Source organism: Heloderma suspectum, chromosome 8 (genome assembly GCF_057233095.1).
Source record: "Heloderma suspectum isolate Gila_16-S chromosome 8, 16-S_ref, whole genome shotgun sequence".
NCBI classification, from domain to species: domain Eukaryota; kingdom Metazoa; phylum Chordata; class Lepidosauria; order Squamata; family Helodermatidae; genus Heloderma; species Heloderma suspectum.
Genome location: NC_139465.1, coordinates 15107990 through 15133502, shown reverse-complemented (window position 1 = coordinate 15133502; position 25513 = coordinate 15107990). Strand labels below are relative to the sequence as shown.

The following is a 25513-nucleotide window of genomic DNA, read 5'->3' as shown; positions in this document are numbered from 1 at the left end:
AACTTGACAGCTGCTCTGTAATTAACTTCACATGGATGTTCATAATCAGGCTTCAGTCTTGGAATAGAGGTAGTACGTCATCATCCACAAATCACTTGCTGAATGTAGCTCTTTCCCTCTGCCCCCTCCCGTCCAATATCCCACCACTGCTTTCTACCTGATCTACCTTAGGCCGGTTTCCAACATTTGCTGGTGGTGGAGTAGCTATTGAAAATCCCTCCCTCTTTCCATTTTAATTCGCTTTGCATGTTGGTCTTGATTTTAATCCACTTTCCATGTGGGTCTTTATGGACCATCCAGGAAGAATCCATGCCAGGGTTCCCAGTGCCCAAAAAGATGCAACGCTGGTGGGGGTACTTAAAAAAAATTTATGAACCAGGGAACTTCCCAAGATGTGAGTTCAAATTTTTCTGCAGTTGTGTGAAGGCCTGGCCACAGGGGACAGGATTTAAGTGGCAACCATTCCACTGAACACCTAAGTCAGTATTGTCTATGCCAGGGGTGGACAACTTGTGGCTCTCCAGAAGTTTTGGCCTACAACTCCCATCAGTCCTAGTCAGCATAGCCATGGTAAGGGATGATGGGAGTTCTAGGCCAAAATATCTGGCATTATACTCTGAATATGCCTTTCTAGGTTTGTGAGTTCATTCTCATGTTGTGCTTCTTTGAATCTTGCTTTACTGCAACATAGGGTTTGGGGGGGGGGGGTTTGAAATCTTTTCAAGAGGTCTTGTGGTAGACTTCTGCTCTCTGCTTTACAAGGGATCTCTGTTGTCTGATCAGTGCCAGGAGGATTTTCTTACAGTGCAATCCTATGCATGTCTTAATAGAAGTAAGTCCTATTTAGTTCAATGGGACTTACTTCCAGGTCTGTGTACAAGATTGCAGCCCAAGGCAATCTATCTGTGGCACTGTAGTACTTCTTGCAAGATAAGTACATCCATCCGAAAGAGCAATAGTAGCAGGACACCCTATTTTTAGGTCAACTGAAAATGTTCAAAGTAGTAAGCAAGCTTTTGAGCTTCACAAAGCTCTTCCTCAGACTATTTGTTGAGCAACCTTCAAAAGCTTCACAGAACCCTGGCACTGAGAAAATACATTTATTAAGCATGTTTACTTGGAAGTACCTGGGTTAAGTGGGACATACTTCCAGATAAAGTATTAGTAAGATTGTAGCCTTAGTTGTCTTGAGTAGCTTTTTTGTTCTTTTCTTAACAACTACAGCAGGATTTCTGAGCTACCTTGCCCTCAGAGTGAGACTTACTTGAGTTTAACATAATTATTATATGTGTTGCAAGATTACGAAAATCCTTGTAAACATGGTGCAGTTGGGTCAGAGAGCGGATTTCTCCATAAAATATAATGAGGTGAAAATGCACAGCTGTTAATAAGTTCTCACCTTGAAACCTAGAAACTGTAGCATTAGCGTTAGCAAGTCTAATTATGGTCAAAGGATTGCATACAGCATCTTTACAACAGGCCAGCTCTGATGAACGTAGGTACTAATGCGTGGCAGGGGAACAGATCACGATAGGGCTGTGCAGGGACCCCCCGATCCGACTCAGAAGCTGCTTCAGAGGTGGGCCCATTTTGGCTCAGGCTGATTCGGGGGCCCCTGACCCAACTCAGCCCCAAACCCGAAACGGGATTCAGCCATCCAAATCCCACTTTGGGCCCCTCCTGATACCCCTGTGCAAACACCCATGCAAAGCTCCTTACCTGGGCTGCCTCCTCCTCTGCCGCTGCCACCACCGCTGCTATCATCACTGCCCGCCGCCACCAGCTCCTGAGCCCTGGACACGTGCCAGCTCTTGTTGCAGGGACTCCTGCTAAAAAGAGCCAACATGCGTCCAGGGGTCAGGAGCTGGTGGCAGCGGGCGGCGGTGGCAATGATGGTGGTGGTGATAGCGACACTGGCGACTTCCGTGAGTCACCTCAGGCGAGGAACTGGAGGTGCCGGCATGGCTGGGCTGGCGTGTGGAAGCTCCAAAGTGCACCGAGTGCTTCGGAGAGCCCCGACTCCCTTCGGGTCACTTCATGCCCCCTCCACTTCCCTTCAGAAGGGGCCCCAAATGGCCTGAAGCAGGCCACTTTGACTTGGGGTTCGGGCCTTGGGCCAAAGCAGCGCACAGCCCTAGAGCACAGCCATCCATCCTGCCTGCTGGACCGCCCTGTGTGGCTATCTCATTTGCACAGGGGCTATGTGTAAAAAATTTGACATGCGTAGACCAGTGGTATAGCAGAGCCAGGGCTCACAAGGATACAACGTCAACTCTTGTTGGTTAAGGGATGCTGACGTCATCTGCCAACCCCCTCAGAATTGCCTGTTCTCTCTGAGCTTAGCTGCAATCCTCACAATAGCGGGGTGGGGTGGGGTGGATTTTTCCAGTAACACTATATAATTGTGAGCTATCGCTGTTGTGATGCAAAGTCACTTGGAGTGGCTTGTTCTTCAGTGGGCAATTAAGACCCATGAACTTTACAAAATACCTGCTTCTGGGGAAGATAAAACTGCTAGAACTGGTTTGTTGATATGGATCGGAACAGTTGCCTGAATTTCTGAACTCTCCTTGGGGGGCATGGCTATGGGGACCGTCACGAGGAGTGCCTGCTCTTCAGAATGTACCACTACACCAGTGACGTAGATCCCAAATCATATAGTCGATTCATAGACCTTTAGATGGGATATTGATTTTGCGGTTGAGCAATATGTATGATGGATTTTATCCATAACTCCTATGGAAATGAGGGGCAGAATTGAACTCCATCATCCCGTTACTGGGAATGATGTCGTGCTAGTGGAAATGAGGTTGTGAACTATACGCAAGAGAAGAATCCAACTAAAGTTATGTTTGCGCAAGCATGGTTGTGCAAGTGGTTGTTCATTATGCTTGTGCAACCCGCTGAACATAGCTCTTGTGCAACCCATTGTGCAACTGTTGTACAAGAGTTACATGCAACTGTTTGCACAATGGCTTGCACAAATGTAACTTTAGTTGTTGCACAACTGGATGTGCAAGCATAATGGCCAACTGCTTGCCCAACAGAAAGATTCAGCAATGGTCCGTTAGTGAGAGCCAGTGTGGGATAGTGGCTAGAGTGTTGGACCAGGAGTCAGGAGATCCAGGTTCTAGTCTCCACTCGGCCATGGAAGCTCAGTGGTGACTTTGGGCCAGTCGCAGACTCTCAGCCCAACCCACCTCACAGGGTTGTTGTGAGGATAAAATGGAGGAGGGCTAGTACACCACCTTGGGTTCCTTAAGGAGGAAAAAAGGAGGGATGTAAATGTAATAAATACATAAATAAGTGCTATTTGAGGTGGATACTGCCTGAGATTTCAATGTGTAAGATGTCTGGGAGGCATGGAGGCGGCAGAGGTGCTCACGGTAAGTAGGGAGAAGTGCAATCCCATCCTACCACTGTGCCTAGATGTTAAGAATTGGGCCAGTGAAAGCCAAAGTCCCATGATCCATTGTGGTGTTCACATGGTCATTTCCTGCTCATCACTTTAGAAACCTTCATGCTAGATTGAGTGAAACCTTGAGCCTCATGATCCCATTTGCAAACTCTCTAGCTAGGGGTCCTGCATGGGGGTAAGAAGAGTGTGTTTCTTCTACTGCATGAATGAGCTGAAGTGTGAACAAGTGGTACATGTGTAAGCAAGGTTAGCATGATCCTTGCCCATCCCAAAGGAAAATACTGTGAATGGAGAACATGAGATCATATGGATGCATGCATGCGCTTTGGGCTTCACATGTTACCTTGAATGTAGACATTTCTTGACCATTGAAGGTGTGAATCCCCTATGAAGATCCAGCAAATATTTATCCATGCTCAGCTGAGCAATCCACTGTATATTGACATTCAAGTGGGACTAGATTGTCTGAAATGGCCCCATGCAAAATATTTTCAGGTTGTCCCATCAGTGGAGTCTGCTGTGCATTGAAATCAACAATCAACTATATTCCTGCAGCTGATTTATTATCTATACTGTGTCCAGGCTACAGGGAACTTCATTGGTAGCAGATTACATGGATGATTGTTGTCTAGGAGCTACGGAAAGAGTAGGTCGTGACACAATGACAAGATCAGAACACAGAACACCTGTTGATTCAATAGGACTCCTGGTCCATGGAAATTACCTATGGCTGGAGAGCAACAAAGTAATTTGTGACCATCCAAACCTTTTCATTTAGTCATGTGTGAAGCGCAGAATTTTCTGACCTGGTGAGTTAGAAAACAGATTGGTGTTTCAAAGAGATATGTATTGCCCATGTGTTGTCACTGTTCCTGAACAAACATCCTTCTGAGCACCATAGTGGCCTGCCCCGTAGCCTTGTTTTAAGAGGCACTGTGTTTGTTAATGGAGTTTCTGATAGGTGAGGAGATGTATCCAGAGGATATGAGAGAAAATAAGAAATGTGAAGCCCACTCAGGTGGTCACATGTTTCGTCCCAAACAGTTGGTCCTTGATGCAGATTGTCCAACAGGTGTTCTTGAGTTTTTGTCAAAAGGATAGATAGAAGCTGTCAACAGACTTTGGAGATGAGAGAGAGAGAGAGAGTTTGGAGCTGAGACTGAAGGAAGAGTTCTGTGAAATAGATGGACACCGACAAATTATATTATATTGGAATCAATGTATATCCGGAGTCATTCTGTTAACTTCAGCTATAACTCACAGTAGAATTTGAATCTTCCTTAATGGCTTTTAATTAACCTGCCTCACCAGTCTAGATGGCTTGAGATCTTATCTCCTTTAAAGCCATTTGCCATGATTTTTAACTTTCAGTGTCTCTCAGCATGACACACACACACACAAAAAGGGTTATACTTAACTACTTTGGGCATAATGCTGATCAGAATTTTACCACTCTCCTTAAAAACTTGTCAGATTCTTTTGGGAACACACATGCGCGCGCACGCACACACACACACACACATGCTGGAAAAATGTCTTTTGAATGGATTAGCCATGCGTCTCTTCCAGAGATGGACTGGTGAGTGGCAGCAAGATCCCTGTTGAATTAGGCTCACAGGATCATCCAGGCAAACATTACGTGAAGAGCATATATTATGCTATATATTTCCCACTTGTAGGAACTTGTGTGATTATTTATTTACTTCCTATATTTACATACTGCCTTTCTGCCAATGCACTTGAATCAGTTCACCGTTCAAAATATTGGCTTGCAATTGAATAGACATGCTACACACAGGAATAAGGGGAAAGTGGGAATTGGAAGATAAGCAAGTCCAGGTACCATGGCCACTGCACAATTCTGGGAGGAGAGAGGTAGCCACATGGTACCCTTTCCCAGCCAGTCTGGAGGGGGCATCACTGTCTCACTGCTCCCTCTGCTGAGATCAGGAAGAATGGCTGCTGATGGAGGTGGTTTTCAGAGGGGAGGAGCCAAATACTGGTAGGTCCAAGCCAAGCCAATGGAGTGGACTTTGCTGCCTGGCCTCGCCCTCAGATCCAACTAGGTAGAATGGCAGTTGATAAAGGCAGTTCTGGGAGGGGAGAAGCCAATGGGCAATTGTTCTTTAGCAAGCCAATAGCTAGGGCGTTGCTACCTCACTTCTCCCTCAGATGTAGCCAGATGGAATTTTTTGAATTTGAGTGATTACATCAGACACAGCGTATGCAAAGTCTGACTTTACATGAAAACCAGCTCTTCCTTGGCAAGCACTAGGTATCTAGAATCAATCCAGGGACAGAGAAGAGGCATAGGTAACAAGTAAATTAGTAGATATGACTGGAGTCTATGAGAAGGCAAACTGATATTGGTGACATAAATATAGTTCATTCACTGTATGTATGTGTGTATGTATGTATGTATTTATTACATTTCTATACCGTCCAATAGCCAAAGCTCTCTGGGCGGTTCACAACAGTTAAAACCATAAAATTGTTGTTGTTCGGTCGTTGAGTCGTGTCCGACTCTTCGTGACCCCATGGACCATAGCACGCCAGGCCTTCCTGTCCTGCGCTCTCTCCCGAAGTGTGCTCAAGTTCATATTCATTGCATCGGTGATGATATCTAGCCATCTCATCCTCTGCCATCCCCTTCTCCTTTTGCCTTCAATCTTTCCCAGCATCAGGGTCTTTTCCAGTGAGTTTTCTCTTCGCATTAGGTGGCCAAAATTTGAGCTTCAGTTTCAGTATCTGTCCTTCCAATGAGCACTCAGGGTTGATTTCCTGTAGGATGGACTGATTTGACCTCCTTGCAGTCCAGGGGACTCGTAAGAGTTTTTTCCAGCACCACAGTTCGAAAGCATCAATTCTTCGGCGCTCAGCCTTCCTTATAGTCCAGCTCTCACAGCCATACATTACTACTGGGAAAACCATAGCTTTGATTATATGAATCTTTGTCGGCAAGGTGATGTCTCAGCATCTAACTTTGCTGTTTAGGTTTGCCATAGCTTTCCTCCCAAGAAGCAAGCATCTTTTAATTTTATGGCTACAGTCACCGTCTGCGGTGATCTTGGAGCCCAAGAAAATAAAATCTGTCACTGCTTCCATTTCTTCCCCTTCTGTATGCCAGGAAGTGATGGGGCCAGATGCCATGATCTTCGTTTTTTTAATGTTGAGTTTCAAACCAGCTTTTGCACTCTCCTCTTTCACCCTCAACAAGAGGCTCTTTAGATCCTCTTCGCTTTCTGCCATTAGGGTGGTATCATCTGCATATCTGAGGTTGTTGATAATTATCCCGGCAATCTTAATTCCGACCTGTGATTCATCCAACCTGGAGTTTCTCATGATGTACTCTGCATATAAGTTAAATAAGCTGGGCGACAATATGCAACCTTGTCGTACTCCTTTCCCAATTTTGAACCAATCGGTTGTTCCATGTCCGGTTCTTACTGTTGCTTCTTGACCCTCGTACAGGTTTCTCAGGAGACAGGTAAGGTGGTCTGGTACTCCCATCACTTTCAGAATTTGCCACAGTTTGTTGTGATCCACACAATCAAAGGCTTTAGCGTAGTCAATGAAGCAGAAATAGACGTTTTTCTGGAATTCTTTTGCTTTCCCCATGATGCAGCGAATGTTGGCGATTTGATCTCTAGTTCCTCTGCCTCTTCGAAACCCAGCTTGTACTTCTGGTAGTTCTCGATTCACGTACTGCTGAAGCCTAGCTTGTAGGATTTTGAGCATCACCTTGCTGGCATGTGAAATGAGCGCCATTGTACGGTAGTTTGAATGCTCTTTGGCATTGCCCTTCTTTGGAATTGGAATGTAAACTGACCTTTTCCAGTCTTGTGGCCACTGTTGAGTGTTCCAAATTTGTTGGCATATTGAGTGCAGCACTTTAACAGCATCATCTTTTAGGATGTTAAATAGCTCAGCTGGAACACTGTCATCTCCACTAGCTTTGTTGTTAGTAATGCTTCCTAAGGCACACTTGACTTCACTCTCTTGGATGTCCGGCTCAAGTTCAGTGACCGCACTATCATGACTATCAGGGACATTCCGATCTTTGCTGTATAGTTCTTCTGTGTATTCCTTCCACCTCTTCTTAACCTCATCTGCTTCTGTTAGGTCCCTGCCTTCTTTGTCCTTTATCATGCCCATCTTTGCACAAAACGTTCCCTTGAGATCTCTGATTTTCTTGAAGAGATCTCTAGTCTTTCCCATTCGATTGTTTTCCTCGATTTCTTTGCATTGTTCATTTAAGAAGGCCTTCTTGTCTCTCCTTGCTATTCTCTGGAACTCTGCATTCAGTTGGGTATATCTTCCCCATTCTCCCTTGCTTTTCGCTTCCCTTCTTTCCTCAGCTACTTGTAAAGCCTCATCAGACAGCCACTTTGCTTTCTTGCATTTCTTTTTCTTTGTGATGGATTGAGTTGCTGCCTCCTGAACAATGTTGCGGACCTCTATCCATAGTTCCTCAGGCACTCTGTCTATCAGGTCTAATCCCTTAAATCTATTTGTCACCTCCACTGTGTATTCATAAGGGATATGATTTAGGTCATACCTGAATGGTTTAGTGGTTTTCCCTACGTTCTTCAATTTAAGCTGAAATTTTGCAATAAGAAGCACATGATCTGAGCCACAGTCAGCTCCAGGTCTTGTTTTTACCGACTGTATAGAGCTTCTCCATCTTTGGCTGCAAAGGACATAATCAGTCTGATTTCGATATTGACCATCTGGTGATGTCCATGTGTAGAGTCGCCTCTTGTGCTGTTGGAAAAGCGTGTGTGCTATGATCAGCGTGTTCTCTTGGCAAAACTCTATTAGCCTTTGTCCTGCTTCATTTTGTACACCAAGGCCATGCTTGCCTGTTATCCTGGTGATTTCTTGACTTCCTACTTTAGCATTCCAATCCCCTATGATGAAGAGGACATCTTTTTTTGGTGTTAGTTCTAGAAGTTCTTCCTAGAACTGATCAGCCTCAGCTTCTTTGGCCTCAGTGGTTGGGGCATAGACTTGAATTACTGTGATGTTGAATGGTTTGCCTTGGATTCGTACTGAGATCATTCTATCATTTTTGAGATTGTACCCCAGTACTGCTTTTCCCACCCTTTTGTTGACTCTGAGTGCCACTCCATTTCTTCTGTGGGATTCTTGCCCACAGTAGAAGATATAATGGTCACCTGAATTAAATTCGCCCATGCTTGTCCATTTCAGTTTGCTGATTCCCAAGATGTTGATGTTCAATCTTGCCATCTCATGTTTGACCACCTCCAGGTTACCTTGATTCATTGATCTTACATTCCAGGTTCCTAAACAATATTGTTCTTTACAGCATCGGACTTTCTTTTCACCCCCAGACACATCCATAGGTGAGTGTCCTTTCGGCTTTGGCCCAGTCGCTTCACTCTTTCTGGCGCTACTTGGAAATTCCCTCTGCTCTTCCCCAGTAGTATATTGGACACCTTCCGACCTGAGGGGCTCATCTTCCGGCGTCATATCTTTTAGCCTTGTGATACGTTCCATGGGGTTTTCTTGGCAAGAATACTGGCGTGGGTTGCCATTTCCTTCTCCAGTGGGACCACATTTTGTCTCCATGACCTGTCCGTCTTGAGTGACCCTGCATGGCATAGCTTATGGCTTCACTGAGTTACGCAAGCCCCTTCGCCACAACAAGGCAGTGATCCATGAAGGGGAAACCATAAAATACCACATGATAAAATATAATATAAAAGTTTAAAACTACGGTATAAAATAAAAATAAAAACCAAAATAAAACCTAGCAGCAGTGCAAAGATTTAAAATACAGTAACAAATTTAAACAACAGAAACTGGAAGGCTAAAATGCCTGGGAAACTAAGAAGGTCTTCACCTGGCACCAAAAAGACCACAATGTAGGCTCCAGGCGACCCTCTCTGGAGAGCTCATTCCACAACTGGGGTGCCACAACAGAAAAGGCCCACTTCTCACTTCATTTGGTGGGGCTCTTGGAGAAGGACCGCTGAAGACAATCTTAGGGTCTGGGCAGGTATACATGGGAGGAGACGATCCTTCAGGTAACCTGGTCTTAAAGAGTGATCTCCTTGTTGGTAGCTGAAACAGTTTGGCTATAAATTAAGTTTTGATAAGTGAAACAAAAATTTCACCAAAGTGCTCAATTCCAGTATTTCTAATAGAAATCTTGTACATATAATAGACAAAACAACTGGCAATGGCTTGCCCTCCTCGAAACCTTGCCATGGGTTGAGCTGCTCTGATGTCACAGAATGTTTGTAAATATCCTGTTTGTGGGGAAATTGTCAATGGATGAATGTTAGCAAGGAGCACTATTTCTGTGAGGATTGTTGTTGTTCAGTCGTTCAGTCGTGTCCGACTCTTCGTGACCCCATGGACCATATCACGCCAGGCCTTCCTGTCCTGCGCTCTCTCCCGGAGCGTGCTCAAGTTCATATTCATTGCATCCGTGATGCTATCTAGCCATCTCATCCTCTGCCGTCCCCTTCTCCTTTTGCCTTCAGTCTTTCCCAGCATCAGGGTCTTTTCCAGAGAGTTTTCTCTTCGCATTAGGTGGCCAAAATATTTCAGCTTCAGCTTCAGTATCTGTCCTTCCAATGAGCACTCAGGGTTGATTTCCTTTAGGATGGACTGATTTGACCTCCTTGCAGTCCAGGGGACTCGTAAGAGTCTTCTCCAGCACCACAGTTCGAAAGCATCAATTCTTCGGCGCTCAGCCTTCCTTATAGTCCAGCTCTCACAGCCATACGTTACTACTGGGAAAACCATAGCTTTGATTAGACGGACCTTTGTCGGCAAGGTGATGTCTCTGCTTCTGACTATGCTGTCTAGGTTTGCCATAGCTTTCCTCCCAAGGAGCAAGCGTCTTTTAATTTCATGGCTACAGTCACCGTCTGCGGTGATCTTGGAGCCCAAGAAAGTAAAATCTGTCACTGCTTCCATTTCTTCCCCTTCTGTATGCCAGGAAGTGATGGGGCCAGATGCCATGATCTTAGTTTTTTTAATGTTCAGTTTCAAACCAGCTTTTGCACTCTCCTCTTTCACCCTCAACAAGAGGCTCTTTAGATCCTCTTCGCTTTCTGCCATTAGGGTGGTATCATCTGCATATCTGAGGTTGTTGATAATTCTCCCGGCAATCTTAATTCCGACCTGTGATTCATCCAACCTGGAGTTTCTCATGATGTACTCTGCATATAAGTTAAATAAGCTGGGCGACAATATGCAACCTTGTCATACTCCTTTCCCAATTTTGAACCAATCGGTTGTTCCATGTCCGGTTCTTACTGTTGCTTCTTGACCCTCGTACAGGTTTCTCAGGAGACAGGTAAGGTGGTCTGGTACTCCCATCACTTTCAGAATTTGCCACAGTTTGTTGTGATCCACACAATCAAAGGCTTTAGCGTAGTCAATGAAGCAGAAATAGACGTTTTTCTGGAATTCTCTTGCTTTCTCCATGATGCAGCGAATGTTGGCGATTTGATCTCTAGTTCCTCTGCCTCTTCGAAACCCAGCTTGTACTTCTGGTAGTTCTCGGTTCGCATACTGCTGAAGCCTAGCTTGTAGGATTTTGAGCATCACCTTGCTGGCATGTGAAATGAGCGCAATTGTGCAGTAGTTTGAACAGTCTTTGGCGTTGCCCTTCTTTGGAATTGGAATGTAAACTGACCTTTTCCAGTCTTGTGGCCATTGTTGAGTGTTCCAAATTTGTTGGCATATTAAATGCAGCACTTTAACAGCATCATCTTTTAGGATGTTAAATAGCTCAGCTGGAACACTGTCATCTCCACTAGATTTGTTGTTAGGAATGCTTCCTAAGGCCCACTTGACTTCACTCTCTAGGATGTCTGGCTCAAGTTCAGTGACCGCACTATCATGGCTATCACGGACATTCCGATCTTTCCTGTATAGTTCTTCTGTGTATTCTTTCCACCTCTTCTTAATCTCATCTGCATCTGTTAGGTCCCTGCCTTCTTTGTCCTTTATCATGCCCGTCTTTGCACAAAACATTCCCTTGAGATCTCCGATTTTCTTGAAGAGATCTCTAGTCTTTCCCATTCTGTTGTTTTCCTCGATTTCTTTGCATTGTTCATTTAAGAAGGCCTTCTTGTCTCTCCTTGATATTCTCTGGAACTCTGCATTCAGTTGGATATATCTTCCCCTTTCTCCCTTGCTTTTCGCTTCCGTTCTTTCCTCAGCTACTTGTAAAGCCTCATCAGACAGCCACTTGGCTTTCTTGCATTTCTTTTTCTTTGGGATGGATTGAGTTGCTGCCTCCTGAACACTGTTACGGACCTCCGTCCATAGTTCCTCAGGCACTCTGTCTATCAGGTCTAATCCCTGAAATCTATTCCTCACCTCCACTGTATACTCACAAGGGATATGATTTAGGTCATACCTGGATGTAGGTATGACCTAAATCATATCCTCTGTGCGGGTAGCAAGAGGTAAGTTTGAGGGGGAAACAAAACACATTATTTATAGCTGTTCTTAACTCATTTGTCTTCCTCTATTTGTTTCAACCTTGATTCTAGGACATCACCAGCTTGCTTCACACCATCTATGAAGTAGTTGATGCTTCAGTAAATCACTCTCCCAGCTCCAGTAAGACCTTGCGGGTGAAGCTCACTGTGGCGCCAGATGCAAGTCAGAAGAAAAAAAGTATTCTACTGAATCATGCTGGTAAGAATTTGATTCTGAAATTTGTTAATCTCAATGCTTAAATCCAGATTAATCAACTCACTACTCAGAGGATTATGTTGCCATCAAACATACAGCTGCCTTTATACAAAGTCAAACCCTTTGGCCACCTAGCCTAGTATTCTGTACTCTGACTCTCAGTGGCTGTCCAGGTCTGAGGTGGAGAAAGGTCTTTTACATCAAAGACTGCTACCTGAACCTTTTTAACTGGAGATATCGAGGACTGTACCTGGGAATTTCTGCACCGCAAGGTATGTCCTCTTCCATGGAACTACTCCCCTCCTCACCAGAAAAACCAGTGGAAGTATGGAACATCTACAGGCTTGGACTAAGCTAGCCAGGGACTTGAATCCCAGTGCATATATTACTTTTAAAGCTATTAAATATTTGCTACTTATAAAGTTTTCCATTAATGTGCCAGCCTGCCGAACCCCGCCTTACTGCTTATCATATAGGTATACGCTATGAATTTATATAAAAATGTCTGATTATTATTAAGTCAATGGGTTGTATTCAGTGTTCGTCCTACTTAGAGTAGACCCATTGAAATGGATGGGACTTAAATTGGACTAAGATTGGATACAACCCAAATGCTTCAAAGTATTGACCAGGCTTTCAAATTCCTCAGAAGTCTTCTTCAAGCTGGATTTGAGCAGAGAGTTTTGGGGAATTTCAGAGCTTGCTCTTTGCTTTGAGACATTTGTCCTTATAATAAAGGCATTACCCTATTGTTGTTTCTGAGTTTGCATGGTTCTCTTCTGACATTGAATTCACAACTGTTATAGATGTGGGAAAGTCAAAACGAAGGGAGACCCTCCCCTTCCTTCACTGCCTCATGAATGTAATAAATGAAATGTAATAAATGAAATGAAATGCCTCATTTTGGGGGAGTTGGGGATAACGAAGGAGCCCCACAAATGTACCCCATGTGGTGGCCATTGCTATTTCATACAGCCTGGAAACCCTTTAAAAAACAACACTTCCCATCACATGGAAAATAGTGCTCACAAAACTACTTTACTACCACATTAATCTAATAATAACTGATGTGATGCAACTCACATCAGGCCTCAGCTGCTTGTTCAGAAGATACTCTGGCCATGGTCTCTGGAGGCATTTCTGTACACACAAGCTGTACTTCTCCTTTGCAAGTTCTTGAAGGAGAAAGACCCACAACTGTTTGTAGTTCCCCATTTGCAACATCCGGAAGAGGGCACTCTTAGCTGTTCCCTCTCTCAGAATTCTAGAAGGTCAACAATACCATGTGTGAATAGGTTTGTTCATTTATTTAAGTATTTATAGCCTGGTTTTCAAAGCAAACAGCCGTTGTGAAGTGGTTTGCAATATAACTAAGCTAGTATATATAGTAAAATTTAAAAACAATAAAAATTCACTTTAAACCCCCCAATTTCCCGAGTGACTTCTAGTTCTATAACTAAGATTCCAGTTTAGGGATGAATATGTTAGAGAGGCTTAGTAGGTGAGGGAGATCATGCTTCAGAGCGAAAATTTGGATGGGATCGTCCTTGAGATTGCCTGAAGGAGTTTGTGGTCCAGTCTAGGGATGTCGGAGAAATCCTTTTGAGGAGTGGAGTTCAACAAGTTTTCCTAGACTCGGCCCCTGGACTTCATTTCAGTTCCTGCTGCAGTGCCCAACTTGATCTGCACTGAATCGGGCCAGTTCGCAGATTATCTAGGAATTTTGCGCATTTGGGGGGGTTCTGCAATTTGTGCAAATTATGGCCAAATTTGCAAAGATTTGGCCATAATTTGTGCAGATTTATTTATGTATTTATTTATTACATTTATATCCCACTTTTTTCCTCCTTAAGGAACCCAAGGCAGCATACATAATCCTCCTCCTCTCCATTTTATCCTCACAACAACAACCCTGTGAGGTAGGTTGGGCTGAGAGTCTGTGACTGGCCCAAAGTCACCCAGTGAGCTTCCATGGCTGAGTGGGGACTAGAACCCGGATCTCCTGACTCCCAGTCCAACACTCTCGCCATTACACCACACTGGTTCTCTTCAGATTGCTCAGAAATGTGTGCAAATTGCAGAATCTTCTCCAAAAATGTGCAGTAAAGTTCCTGGAGTTCAGTGAACAGCCCTCAGCTCAGCTCACAGACACAAAGTGAGCTGTACATCCCATGGAACTCCGTTGAGCCAAAAAAGAACCGGATTTCCCAGCAATGGACATCCGTAGTCCAGTCATGTCATAACTGGAAAACTGGCATCAGTAGCTACTCCATATTTGTTGTCTTTCATGGACATGAGGTTGTAGCCTTTGTTACCCCGTTATGTGGATGAAGAGTTCCTGACAAGTCAGTAAAATCATCCTGGGTGGGTGGGGGGACACCATTACCTACAGCCAAGTGCAATCTCTATGCATTTTTAGAAACAAAAAAAATTATATATTTTGTAATCATTTGTTATTTTTAATATATGCTTGTTTATTTGGGGAGTTTATGTCCTGCCAACAAGGCTCACAAAAGCCCTCAGAGTGGCTTACAACATATAAACTATTTTTTTAAAAAATATACCACAACAATAACATACATTAAAATCAAAACCTACAGTTACACACAGATTGTTTTTTAAAGTTTGTTTATTAAATGTTTCCTTTATACGAACCCATAGTGAGATAGGTGTTCTGATGTTAACCAAAACGAAATAAATTATGTAGTAAAACCCAAACTTTGAGAGTATTTTGAGAAATGTCTACTGTAGGTATGCTTGAGGAATTTGAACTTTGCGGATTCAGATATGAACTGATCTGATTCGCCCCTCTGGGCTAATGTATGGATCAGAACATAGCCAGAGGTTGCACTTCTCTAAATGTTGCAATGCAAGTTCTCACCTCACAAAAAGTATCAATTGCATTTTTAAATGCACATTTTGAGAGAAAAAAAATCTTTAAATATACATTGTTGTCAGATTTTAAAAAATCTCAGATTAATGTGGACTTTGGAGAGAACAGACTTATGAGTGAACAGAGGCAAAAGTGACATGCACCAGAAACAGACTGATTCATCCATCATAAGGGCTTTTCTACATGAGGCTTTTAACCCTCACCTGTACTGAGGCTTCTGCTTCCTAATTCTTTGTGGGATTAAGAACGGCAACTTTACATACTTTTTTTTCTGGGGTTTTTCTTTCTTTGTCTTTCTATATGTTCCATTGCATAACCACTAGGTGGCACTGTGGTATAGCAGAATTGCACATATACACGAGGGTTCTATAATGCCATTTAGAGAAATACCAGACTTTCCTCAGTAGGAAAAACCAACAATAATGGTTGCAAAGCACCAGAGAGGCTCTGGAGGATCACAGTGTCATGTAAAGGACCTGCAACTTACCGCGTCTGAGAAATCACAAGCTCACAATAAAAGCCTCACATAGGAAGGCTCTAAGTCCATTGTGCACTCAGACATATTTGTAACTTTAAGGGTTTCTCCCTTTTCTCCTAGCCCAACCCTCCTTTACATTTCACTCTCCTGCTTTCACCCACAAACCTCTCTCAATGGCTCACTTCCTTCCCCTAACTAGAGAACAATTTGATGCATGCCAGATCTTTCCCTCTCTCCAAGTGTGGCTGTAGTAGAAGATGCAGTTGCTTGCTCAGTTCATATCAAGGGGAGACGGGCCCAGTTGTTGAATTTTTAAAGAGAATCAGTAATAAGAGGTGAAAATAACGTACTGTTTTTGCGTTGCTGGGACAGATCTACAAAGCTCAAGACACCGAGTGGAGAGCAAAGCCAATGAAGAACAGAGGAATTGTGAAAAGAAGCAGAGGGGTTCCCTCAGGTAAGTTGGAACAAAATTCTTCATCAGTCTCATGAACAGGGATATCATCTCCAGGCCAAAACAGACATTTCTTTAAATGTGTATCTAACAGCTATGTCTTCTTTTTTCTTACATTTTTACTCTAGAGGCGCTCAGGGGTCCAGATCTTTAAAGCCCCCCTATCCCCCCACCCAAATACACTAGGGACCCGATCTGGATTGAGGGTCTTGCGCCTACTCTTGATTAGAAAATGAAGAAAGAAAGAGATGTAGCTGTTAGACACACACCTAAAATAATCTCTGTTTTGGCCCTTTGTGGCTGGTCTAGTTAGCCCTGAGAGCAGCTTTAGATTTGAATTTAGAACTTAATTCCAGCACTCATGGCAACTGTGGGGCCCCTTCCAGGGTTGTGGTGGCTGGGAACTGCTTCCCTGTGGCTTTGCAAAAGTTGCCACGGTAACGTTCAGAAGCTTGGGCTGATGTGGGCAAGGCCGATCAAGCGAGGCCTTTCCACCTGATGGTTCTCCTCCCGGCCAGGCAGTAACTGGATGAGAAGGCCCCATGTGGTGGCCTTTGCTTGTGCAACTGTAGTATTTTTATTGTTAGATCATGGTTCATATTGTTGCCTCCTGATACTTTACTGGATACCGTTGCATTAGTTTCTTTATGATGATGCTGTTAGCTGCTTTGAGCTGCCTTTTGGAGAGAAAGGCAGGGTAGAAATAGGTTGTAGTGGAATTCCAGAGGGGAATAGGTCTTTCAGCAGGACCAGTGAAATGGCCCCTTGTTCCCCTTTCATCTTCCTCTGTACAGCCTGCTGGAACAGCTGTTGGTGGTGACAGTTGAGGGAGGAGGAGCCTTCTTCATGGAGATCTTCAACAGGGCTAGTTTAACGGCCCAGTTCCTCCTCTAATCTTCACCTCCTTATCCATAGGGTAATAACAACAACTTGGGTGGGTGGGTACTTCCAAACAGAAAAAAATGGTGGTGGGTGGGGAAGGGTTAACTTGCCATTCACCAGTATGAAGTTCCCAATTCAAATCACTTTCTGGTGGTTGCAAATCCCACAGGAGATCCAGTCATGGATCTACCACCATCTTACTTTGTTCAGACCTTAAGAGAGCAATGCTATGCCCCCTAGACAGGGTCTGGGGACACAGGATATTTTGGTTTCTTGGCTCTGAGGTTGGAGCCGGGAAATGGCGCTCCCCTCCCCTGCCCCCTTGCAGCCACGGCGGAAAGATTCGCGCTGGCTACTGCTACAAGCTTGAAAATGCGAGCTTGTAGGAGATGAAAGGGGGTGTTCCCAGGGGGGAGGGGAGGAGACTGGGGATGTGGGGCTATGAGGTATCCTCAGCCATCCACAGCATCCTTCGCTCCTGCTCCCTGAAGCCTCTGCTAGACAGGCAAAATTGCTTGTCTACCTAAAATGCAGAGTATCTGCATTGGATACTCATAAACCTCTGAGTTCGGAGGCTTACAAGTACCCTGGGTGCATCCCATAGGATTGCGCCCTAAGGCCGCCATCCTATACCCACTTTCCTGGGAATTTCTTTTAGAGTTAAGTTCCACAGCAGTAGCCAGTGCTAGTCTTTTGCTGCGAAGTCAACAAATAGTCCTGGGGCTCCTTCAAGGCCAATGAATTTACAGCAGAGTTTATAGCAGTATGGAGAGGATAAACCTCTATGGAGAGGATAAACAGTACTTCTCATAAACCATTTGAGAAAAAGGATAATGTGTACTTTAAAAAGAACTTTTAGAAATGCCCTTCGGACAGGAGTTTAAAAGTATTTTGGGGTTTTTTTCTGGTGTGACTCTGGGGAGCATCAGTTTTTAGTAAAGCAGAGAGACAGTGGTCTCTTTTATGCACAGCTGCAGGTATTGTTGCAGCCTTGAAAAGATTAGATAAAACAGGCCTATTTGAAGTTGTGTCTCCCTGAAGGAATATGCAGTATTATTTAGGATGCCAGTCTGGGAAAGAGGCCTTGTTTCTCTAAAAAACATCTTGTCATGTCATTGGCAAAGATTAGCAGAGAGAAGCATTTGGCTAAGATTTGCCTTGGTATTGCACCTTTTCATCTGGTTTATTCAGGCATTTTGATGTCTATCTTTATGTATCCTCAGGACACTGGGTAGGTAGCTGCACATAAACAAAAAAGCATCAGGATGAAACCATTGGTTTGAAATGCCCATTTGCTATCTAAAAGGCTATCTGTGAAACAGATTAAAATAACCCTACATTTGCTTTGTTTGGCTTTTAACAGAAAAACAATGAAAGAAAACAATGAAAACATCTGTGGCTAGCAGCTACATCTTTCTCCCCCACCTTTTTTTTTTTACTCTAGAGTAGGTGCAGGGCACCCAATCTGGACTGAGACCTGGATTGGAGGCCCCGTGCCTACTCTATAGTAAAAATGAAGAAAGAACAAGATGTAGCTTCTAGACACTGATTTAAAGTAATGTTTGTCTTGGCCCTTAGGGAGTCAGTTACTAGCACCTCATACTGGAAGTTAAAAAGACAGGTAAGGTGTGATGAAGAGTCCTGTGCTATCTGAAAACCTGCATACCTCTACAGACATTGGTCTAACAGAAGACATCATTATCTAATAGAAGATCTTTCCCCCACCCACCATCTTTCTCCCATAATACTAGAATTTGGGAGTTGTGCAGTGAAACTGATGGGCAGTAGATTTGGGACAGACAAAAGAAATAACTTCTTCACATAACACTCAGTTAACCTGTAGAACTGACCACCGTAGGATGTAGTGATAGCTACTAGCCAAGGAGCTTAAAGGACAATTAAACATAATCATGGATAGATCAACAGCTTTCAGCTATGATAGCTAATCACAACCTCCATGTTTAGAATTTGGGGGTGGAGGGAACATTGAGGGAGGCCTATAGCTTTTTATGCTTGTGGGCTCCTCTGGTTGATGATGAACCCTTGGACTTGACCCATCAGGGCTTCCCTTCTTAAGTTCTGTTTTGTATTTCCTGTTGCCCTGCACTGCTGTGTTGGCAGATGACACTGCTTCAGTGATGTAGGTAGAAGAAGAAGAGTTGTACAGCGGGGGGAAGTGAAGAAGGTTCTATTGCATGTTAGCAGTTATGGAAACCTCAAAAGGGTTCAGGCATTGCATCTTTTTGACGTCTTGTCTCTTTTGTTCTTTTAAAGAAATGGTTCACATACGCAGGCATCGTTCTGTTGGTGCATCTGATTGTGCTGAATTCTTGGTTGCAGCGCCATTAAAACTCTTAGCAAAGATTCTGTCTCTTTCTCCTTTGCTTCTTTGGCTCATAAATGACTGGTATTTCAGATATTCGTTCTCAGGAAATAGTTCTGCTATAAATAAGTTGGTAGTGCTGAACAGGAAAGAGCTGGACTCGCGGAGACAGCAGTTGATCTGGCTTTATTAAAACTACCCCCCCCCCCAATCCCAGTCAGGGAGCATGTTCTTTCTCTCCCAGGGTATTAAACATGATGTCCCTCCATTTTGCCAAATGCATAGGGATTGCAACGAGAACTCAAATAGCCAACTAGGCAGTCAAACATGGTGCGTTGGATCCAGGTTTACGCTGGATCAACTGCACTTCCCTGCCCTCTCCTTCCAATGGCAGCCCCCTGAAAATGCAACTCCAGGAGTCAGCAGTGCGACACCCACTCGCCAAGACCCTAACAGTGCCTATGAAGACTCCTTTCTCCCTCCCCACACCCTTCCTAACCCCCAATCCCACTTTCACCACCACCACCACCACTTCTTCCTACCAGCCAGGAAGCAGGAAGTCAGTGGCGGTACGGGGACAGTGACGCGACAGTGCGGGGAGGGAGGAGGCAGGAGAAGCAGCAGCATGTGAGGAAGCGGGAGGAGCAGACAGAAGTGGCCGGCTGGCCAGCAGGAGGAGCAGCAGTGGTGGGCAGGTGGAGGAGTGGCCGCAGCAGCAGGGGTGTGTGTGTGTGTGTGACAGACACAGTGGCAGACAGCAAAGAAGGGAGGAGAAGAAGAGGCAGGGGCAGCAAGGAAAAAAGAAATCTGGAGGAGGGGGAGGAGGCAAGAAAGGAGAGGATCCCAGCAAAGGGGGCAAGGAAAGAGAAAATCTTGAAAATAAATGTGCATGGGCCCAAATGACCACAAGATAAATGTGCCCGTGGGTCTGAAAAGAAATGACAAATGTGCCTATGGGCACAAAGAGGTTGCCTACCTCTGTGCTACACAGAGGGTCAGGAGACCCTTCTGAATTGGGGCAGGGGGAGCTGTGGTGTGGGGGGGATCCCTGAAATTCAGGCGAAGGGACGTGTTGCGAGCGAAGCCCTTCCTCTCGCGACGGGCAAATCCTCAGATCCAACTCACTGACAATAGCAGACACTTAAGCAGACCCTCAAGGTGTTCAAATTAAGGAAGATTTGCAGTGGACTCAAGACTATTCTGTCAGGTGCAGCTCAATAGAAGAAATGCTAAGATATATATTTAACCAGTGTGTATGGTCTTACAAGCAGGATTCATGTAACAGCTATCTAGAAATCCCCACTGCAGTTGTGGGACATTTCCTAACTCATAAAAGGGAGCATGCAGCCCCCCCCCCCCCCGCGAACATATGTATGCATATTAGGACTCTGGCATATGCACTGGCTCTGTTAGATAAACATACACACATACACACACACACACACACATCCTGCCTTTTTTCCTCTTGCAAGGAACCCAAGGTGGCTTACATAATCCTCCTCTCCATTTTATCCTCACAACAACAACCCGATGAGGTAGGTCGGGCTGAAAGTCTGTGAGTAGCCCAAAGTCACCCAGTGAGCTTCCAAGGCTGAGTGAGGACTAGAACCTGGATCTCCCGGCTCCCAGTCCAACACTCTCACCACTACACCACGCTGGTCTTCATGTTGTGTCAAAGCACTGGTACATCCAGCTCAGCACTGCCTGTTCCAACTGAGAGGTGCTCTCCAGGGTCTTGGACAGTTCCTCTCTGGGCCACCTCCCTGAAGTTCTTTTAACTGGAGACCCCAGAAATTGATTTTCTTTTAGATAGGTAGGTGGGTAGGTAGGTAGGTAGATATTCATTATTATAATATGTAAAGAAATATAATGCATACTATAAACAATATAACATTCATACAGAAGACAAGTATCTACATTATCTAACATTACTGCAAGGTCTGATTCTAAGCAGATAGTATGTTATTAAACGTCTGAGAAAGCAAAACAATTAAACAGCGTGTCAAAAATCGATAAACTTCACCTCTTCGTCAGACTATAACAAAGAAAAACTTTTGTATCTGTCAGTATCCCAGTTGTATAGCCCTGATAAAGACAATAAGAGGTAGCCGGACATGGGAAAAACAGGCAGTCTTTTGTCTACCATCTCTTAAATGGACATACTCAGTTAGCTTAGTCATCTCTGCAACCTTCCAAACTTTGCAGACCATTCTTTCAATGTGGGGATAACATTACTTTTCCATTTCTAGGAACCAAAACCCTTGCAGCAATCAATAGATTCTGAACCATCTCTTTATGCATAGGATGTATCTGTTCATCCACATAACCAAGCAAGACTGTTAGAGGGTCACAGGATATAGAAGCATGTTGTTGTTGTTCTTGTTCTTGTTAAAATTATTGATATTCCACACACACATTTCCCCCCCAAAAATAATTAGTTAAAGGACATTCCCACCAAATATGCATAAAATTAGCTTTGTCATTTCCGCGTCACCAGCACAGTTCCCATAAATATGAGTCAGTCCATTAGGGGTCAGATAGTATTGATATAACATTTTATCATGATCCCCTTTCATATTAAGACAGGGGGAACATACTGGGCCTTTCTTCCACATCTGTGATGTAACTGGATGGCCAATTGCTCTTTCTCAGGAGCTTTCAGCACATCAAGCATATACTCTGCCACTGAAGATGGCTGCCTTCCCCAAACTGGTGTCTTTCAGATGTTTTGGACTATAACTTCCATCAGCCCCTAGCCAGCATGACCAAGGGTCAGGGATTAGGGGAGTTGTAGTCCAGCAAATCTGGAGAAGTTTGAAATATGACATTGTAAAGGAATTCCAAGCAATGGTGGGCTTGTGGGAGTTCTTGGTGTGTGTTTTTTGCAAGAAGTGGGTGTTCGGGGCTTCAAAACGAGGCTTAACATCTCAGTGTGCTCACTGGTTTGACTATAATGCTAATAATATATGTATTGTAATTTGCTTTCCTGCTTACAGGTACCACCACGGTGAGGCCAAACCTGAACAGAACGGATGCTATCGCCATTGTGTTGATGAAAATATTGAAAGGAGAAACCACTATTTGGATCTTGCAGGAATAGAAAACTATACGTCAAAATTTGGGCCAGGTATGGTATACACATGCCTTTTACATAATTTGGATCCCATCTCTTTTTTATTTGTTTCTTAAAATGGAACCTTTTAAAAAGTATTCTGCAGAAGGTGAACAGAAATAGCTGTAATTAGACCCCAGTGAGAATGGTATTGAAATAAGATGAAGGTTTGAAGCTGACATACTATCATGATTTAGCTTCAGATTATATCCCTGTTCAGGCATTCTGTACCTGAATAGGGCAAACACATGAGGAGAGGGAGCACTCCAGTCCCACCCTTCTCCTTTGTCACATCCGTTGCCCTCTAATTGTGGGGGGTGACTGTCTGAAGAGGACTGGCTCCAGGTGAACCAGAATGTCTAACACTCCCTTGTGAATGTTGTTAAGGATTGCATCCTTAACTGGATTTCCATCTGGAAATTTGTTTTAATACAAGGGCTGTCACTTGGTTAAAGAATTCCTAGCCAATTAATCACATATATGAAACAGCAATTGTTCTAAAAATTATCCCCACCCCCACCCCCCCAGCAAAAAAAAACTTTGTTGTTAGATTATGCATAAGACTTGTGTCTTAGAAGAGGAATTCCCCCCTCTCTCATGCACAGAACTGTCATTTTTATAAGTACTTGTAAGTTAAATAATGTATCTTTTAATGCTACTAATTATTCAAGGATACTTTTAAAGTTGATCAGAGTGTTTTTAATTGATTCATCTAACTGATCCATCACCTACATTTTTTGGCCCTATTTATTTATTTTATTAATAATAATTTTAAAAAAACGGCACTCAAGGCAGCTAACAATAAAATCCAGGTTAATCTAGATTATTAACAACCCTTCTCTGTGTCTGAATTTTAAGATGATCTTGAATAAAGCTGCTGTTAGAAGTCAGGTTTTTTTTCTTCTTCTTTCCAGATTACCTGCATTTGGTAAATAGAAGGAATAAATGTGCATGGTTGATTGGTCTTCAACTATGCGTTGTTGTTGTTGTTGTTGCTGTTGCTGTACTCCAGCATTAGTAGTTAAGGCTACAATCTGATACCGACTTACATTGAAATCAATGGGACTTACTTCTGAGCAGACATGTATAGGATTGCACTGTAAAACATAGACATTATAGATGACCAGTTCCACTTGTTGTTTCTTAGGATCTCCACCAGTGGCTCAGAAACACAACCCACCCATCCGAGTTGCAAATCAAACAAGATCCCGTTCCCACGAACCAGAAATTTTCCATGCCTACCAGCGAAGATCACCAGCAGCTGACCCTGGCCACATCAATTTAATGGAAGCTTCCTATGCAAAACTTGCAGAAATACAGCAGAGGCTGCGGAGTCAAGATGCAAACAGGCACTTTGTAAAGTCTCCCAAGTCTCAAAGCAAAAACGCAGCTTCTGTTAATACAGGAAGGGCCGTAAGGAGTAAACCCATTCAAGGGGCACCTGTTCCAATGGCTTCTCCTACCACACGGGTCGGCCAAAACCTTCCTTACCTACCCATGCAGTCTCAGCAGACTTACAAGAAACACAAGCAGAGGGCGAAAGAGACTCACCAAGTGTGCAAAACCTTCCAGGCTCCTGGGACGGTCCTGGAAAAAGAACATGTAAGAGACCTGCCCGCGGTCATCTTGTACGAAGGTCAAGCTGGACAGATGATTCAGAGACACGAGCACCACCACCACCACGAGCACCACCACCACTATCACCACTTCTACCAGACATGAAACGGATCCACCGTTGTCTGCTGGAAAACCATCCTATATGAAGGAAGCCCTTTGCTGCCACTTGGGAAGAAAGGCGCTGTTCTTATTAATGTTGTTGCTACTCCATTAATATTCTGCTAGCACCTATTTTAGGGGTTATATGAAAACACTAAAATTAACGATGATGATGATAATAACCTAACACTATTTATATTATGTGGAACTGTATAGCTTACTTAAATAACTTGTGGATTTTATTATTTTTTAAAGTTTGGCTTGTACAAACACACACACACACACAAGAGCAAACAGCCATAGCTATCATTAGGGGTCTTCACACAATCTCCTCTGTGCGTTCAATGAACATGTGGAGGACGGGTTCATGGAGCCGCATGGTCTCGCCCATCCCACTGCCAGAACTCCATGCCACCTCCCTATCGGACATTCATGTGAAGGAGTTCTCCACGCGCATGCATGATGGGTTCCTATGTTCGAGGAGGGGACGTGCCCAATCAGGGTGCCTCCTCGAGCGCAGAAGCTCCCTCCACATCCCTCTACACCCAGATAACTTATTTTCACAAACATCTGTTGGATGTTCATGAGGGAAGGGGAGGGGGGCACACAGTTCTGCTGCTGGGAGGGGCTAGCCCACACAGTCTCACAAACCACTCCACCCATTCACTGAATGCAGGGTGAGCGTGTGTGTGTTTCACGTGAAGACCCTATTGCAAGCTGTGTTTGAATGCAGGTCATGAATGCACTTCTGACATGTGTCCCTTCCCCTGTGGTACTGGAAGAGATGCTTCAGACAATACAGACAGATATCCAGCTTGTCCCATTTGTTGGCTCACTGCACACAAGTCTATCATCAGGGGAGCAATGTTCCAAGGTTCTGGACTCCGGGAATACAAACAGCTGCTACCTCTACTATAATTCAGAACTTCTTATTGATTGTATTGTGCTACTGGGGGGAGGGGGGAGCAGGGAGGGGTGTTTTTACTCTATTGCATCCATGTAGCCTGTTTATGTTGTACTTCTCACCTCCTTGCAAGCTATATCTTAATATTAATGATGAGGAAATAATTAACTATATTTGTCAACAGAGCGACATTTTTCAACTTATTTTGTTTTGTTTGTTTGTTTGTTTCTTTTTCCATTTTTTTTTTAATGGACACCTTTACAGTCTGCTCTCTATATACTGGGTAATATTTAAGCATATATTTTTGTTTTTCTTATTGGCCGTTGTGTGTTGGAAAACCATTGTAAGGGACGCACTTCATCACCATCAGGTTAGTAGCTCCGCACAAGCCCTGTGGGATTCTGGCACCAGAAGAGTAAGGGCAGCCTCAGAGGTAGGGGCGGGTAGAACACAGCCACTTATCCCTGTTCACCATCACCACTCCCAACAATAACTCAGAAGGCTTTGCTGTCACCCTTGGCCTTCCTCTGGTTCCCAGTGTTCCAAGAGCTGCTTCTGTAAACCACAGTGAATTGCTTTCCCCAAGCCCAGATGTTGCCCTGAGATGTCATCAGATGGCTTGTGGTTGGCTTTAGCCAACCTCTTGCT

General features: G+C 44.0%; 1 protein-coding gene across 1 annotated transcript in view; it reads left to right on the top strand.

Annotated features, from left to right (window-relative positions):
- Window positions 1-25067, top strand: part of NKD1 (NKD inhibitor of Wnt signaling pathway 1) — a 192027-nt gene extending 166960 nt beyond the window's left edge. The window contains exons 7-10 of the mRNA XM_084812416.1: window positions 11959-12106; window positions 15847-15931; window positions 22130-22260; window positions 23393-25067. Of these exons, the coding sequence (XP_084668542.1) occupies window positions 11959-12106; window positions 15847-15931; window positions 22130-22260; window positions 23393-23967 (939 nt within the window). The 3' untranslated portion in view covers window positions 23968-25067. The remainder of the gene's footprint in view (window positions 1-11958; window positions 12107-15846; window positions 15932-22129; window positions 22261-23392) is intronic.
- Window positions 25068-25513: the final 446 nt, after the last annotated feature.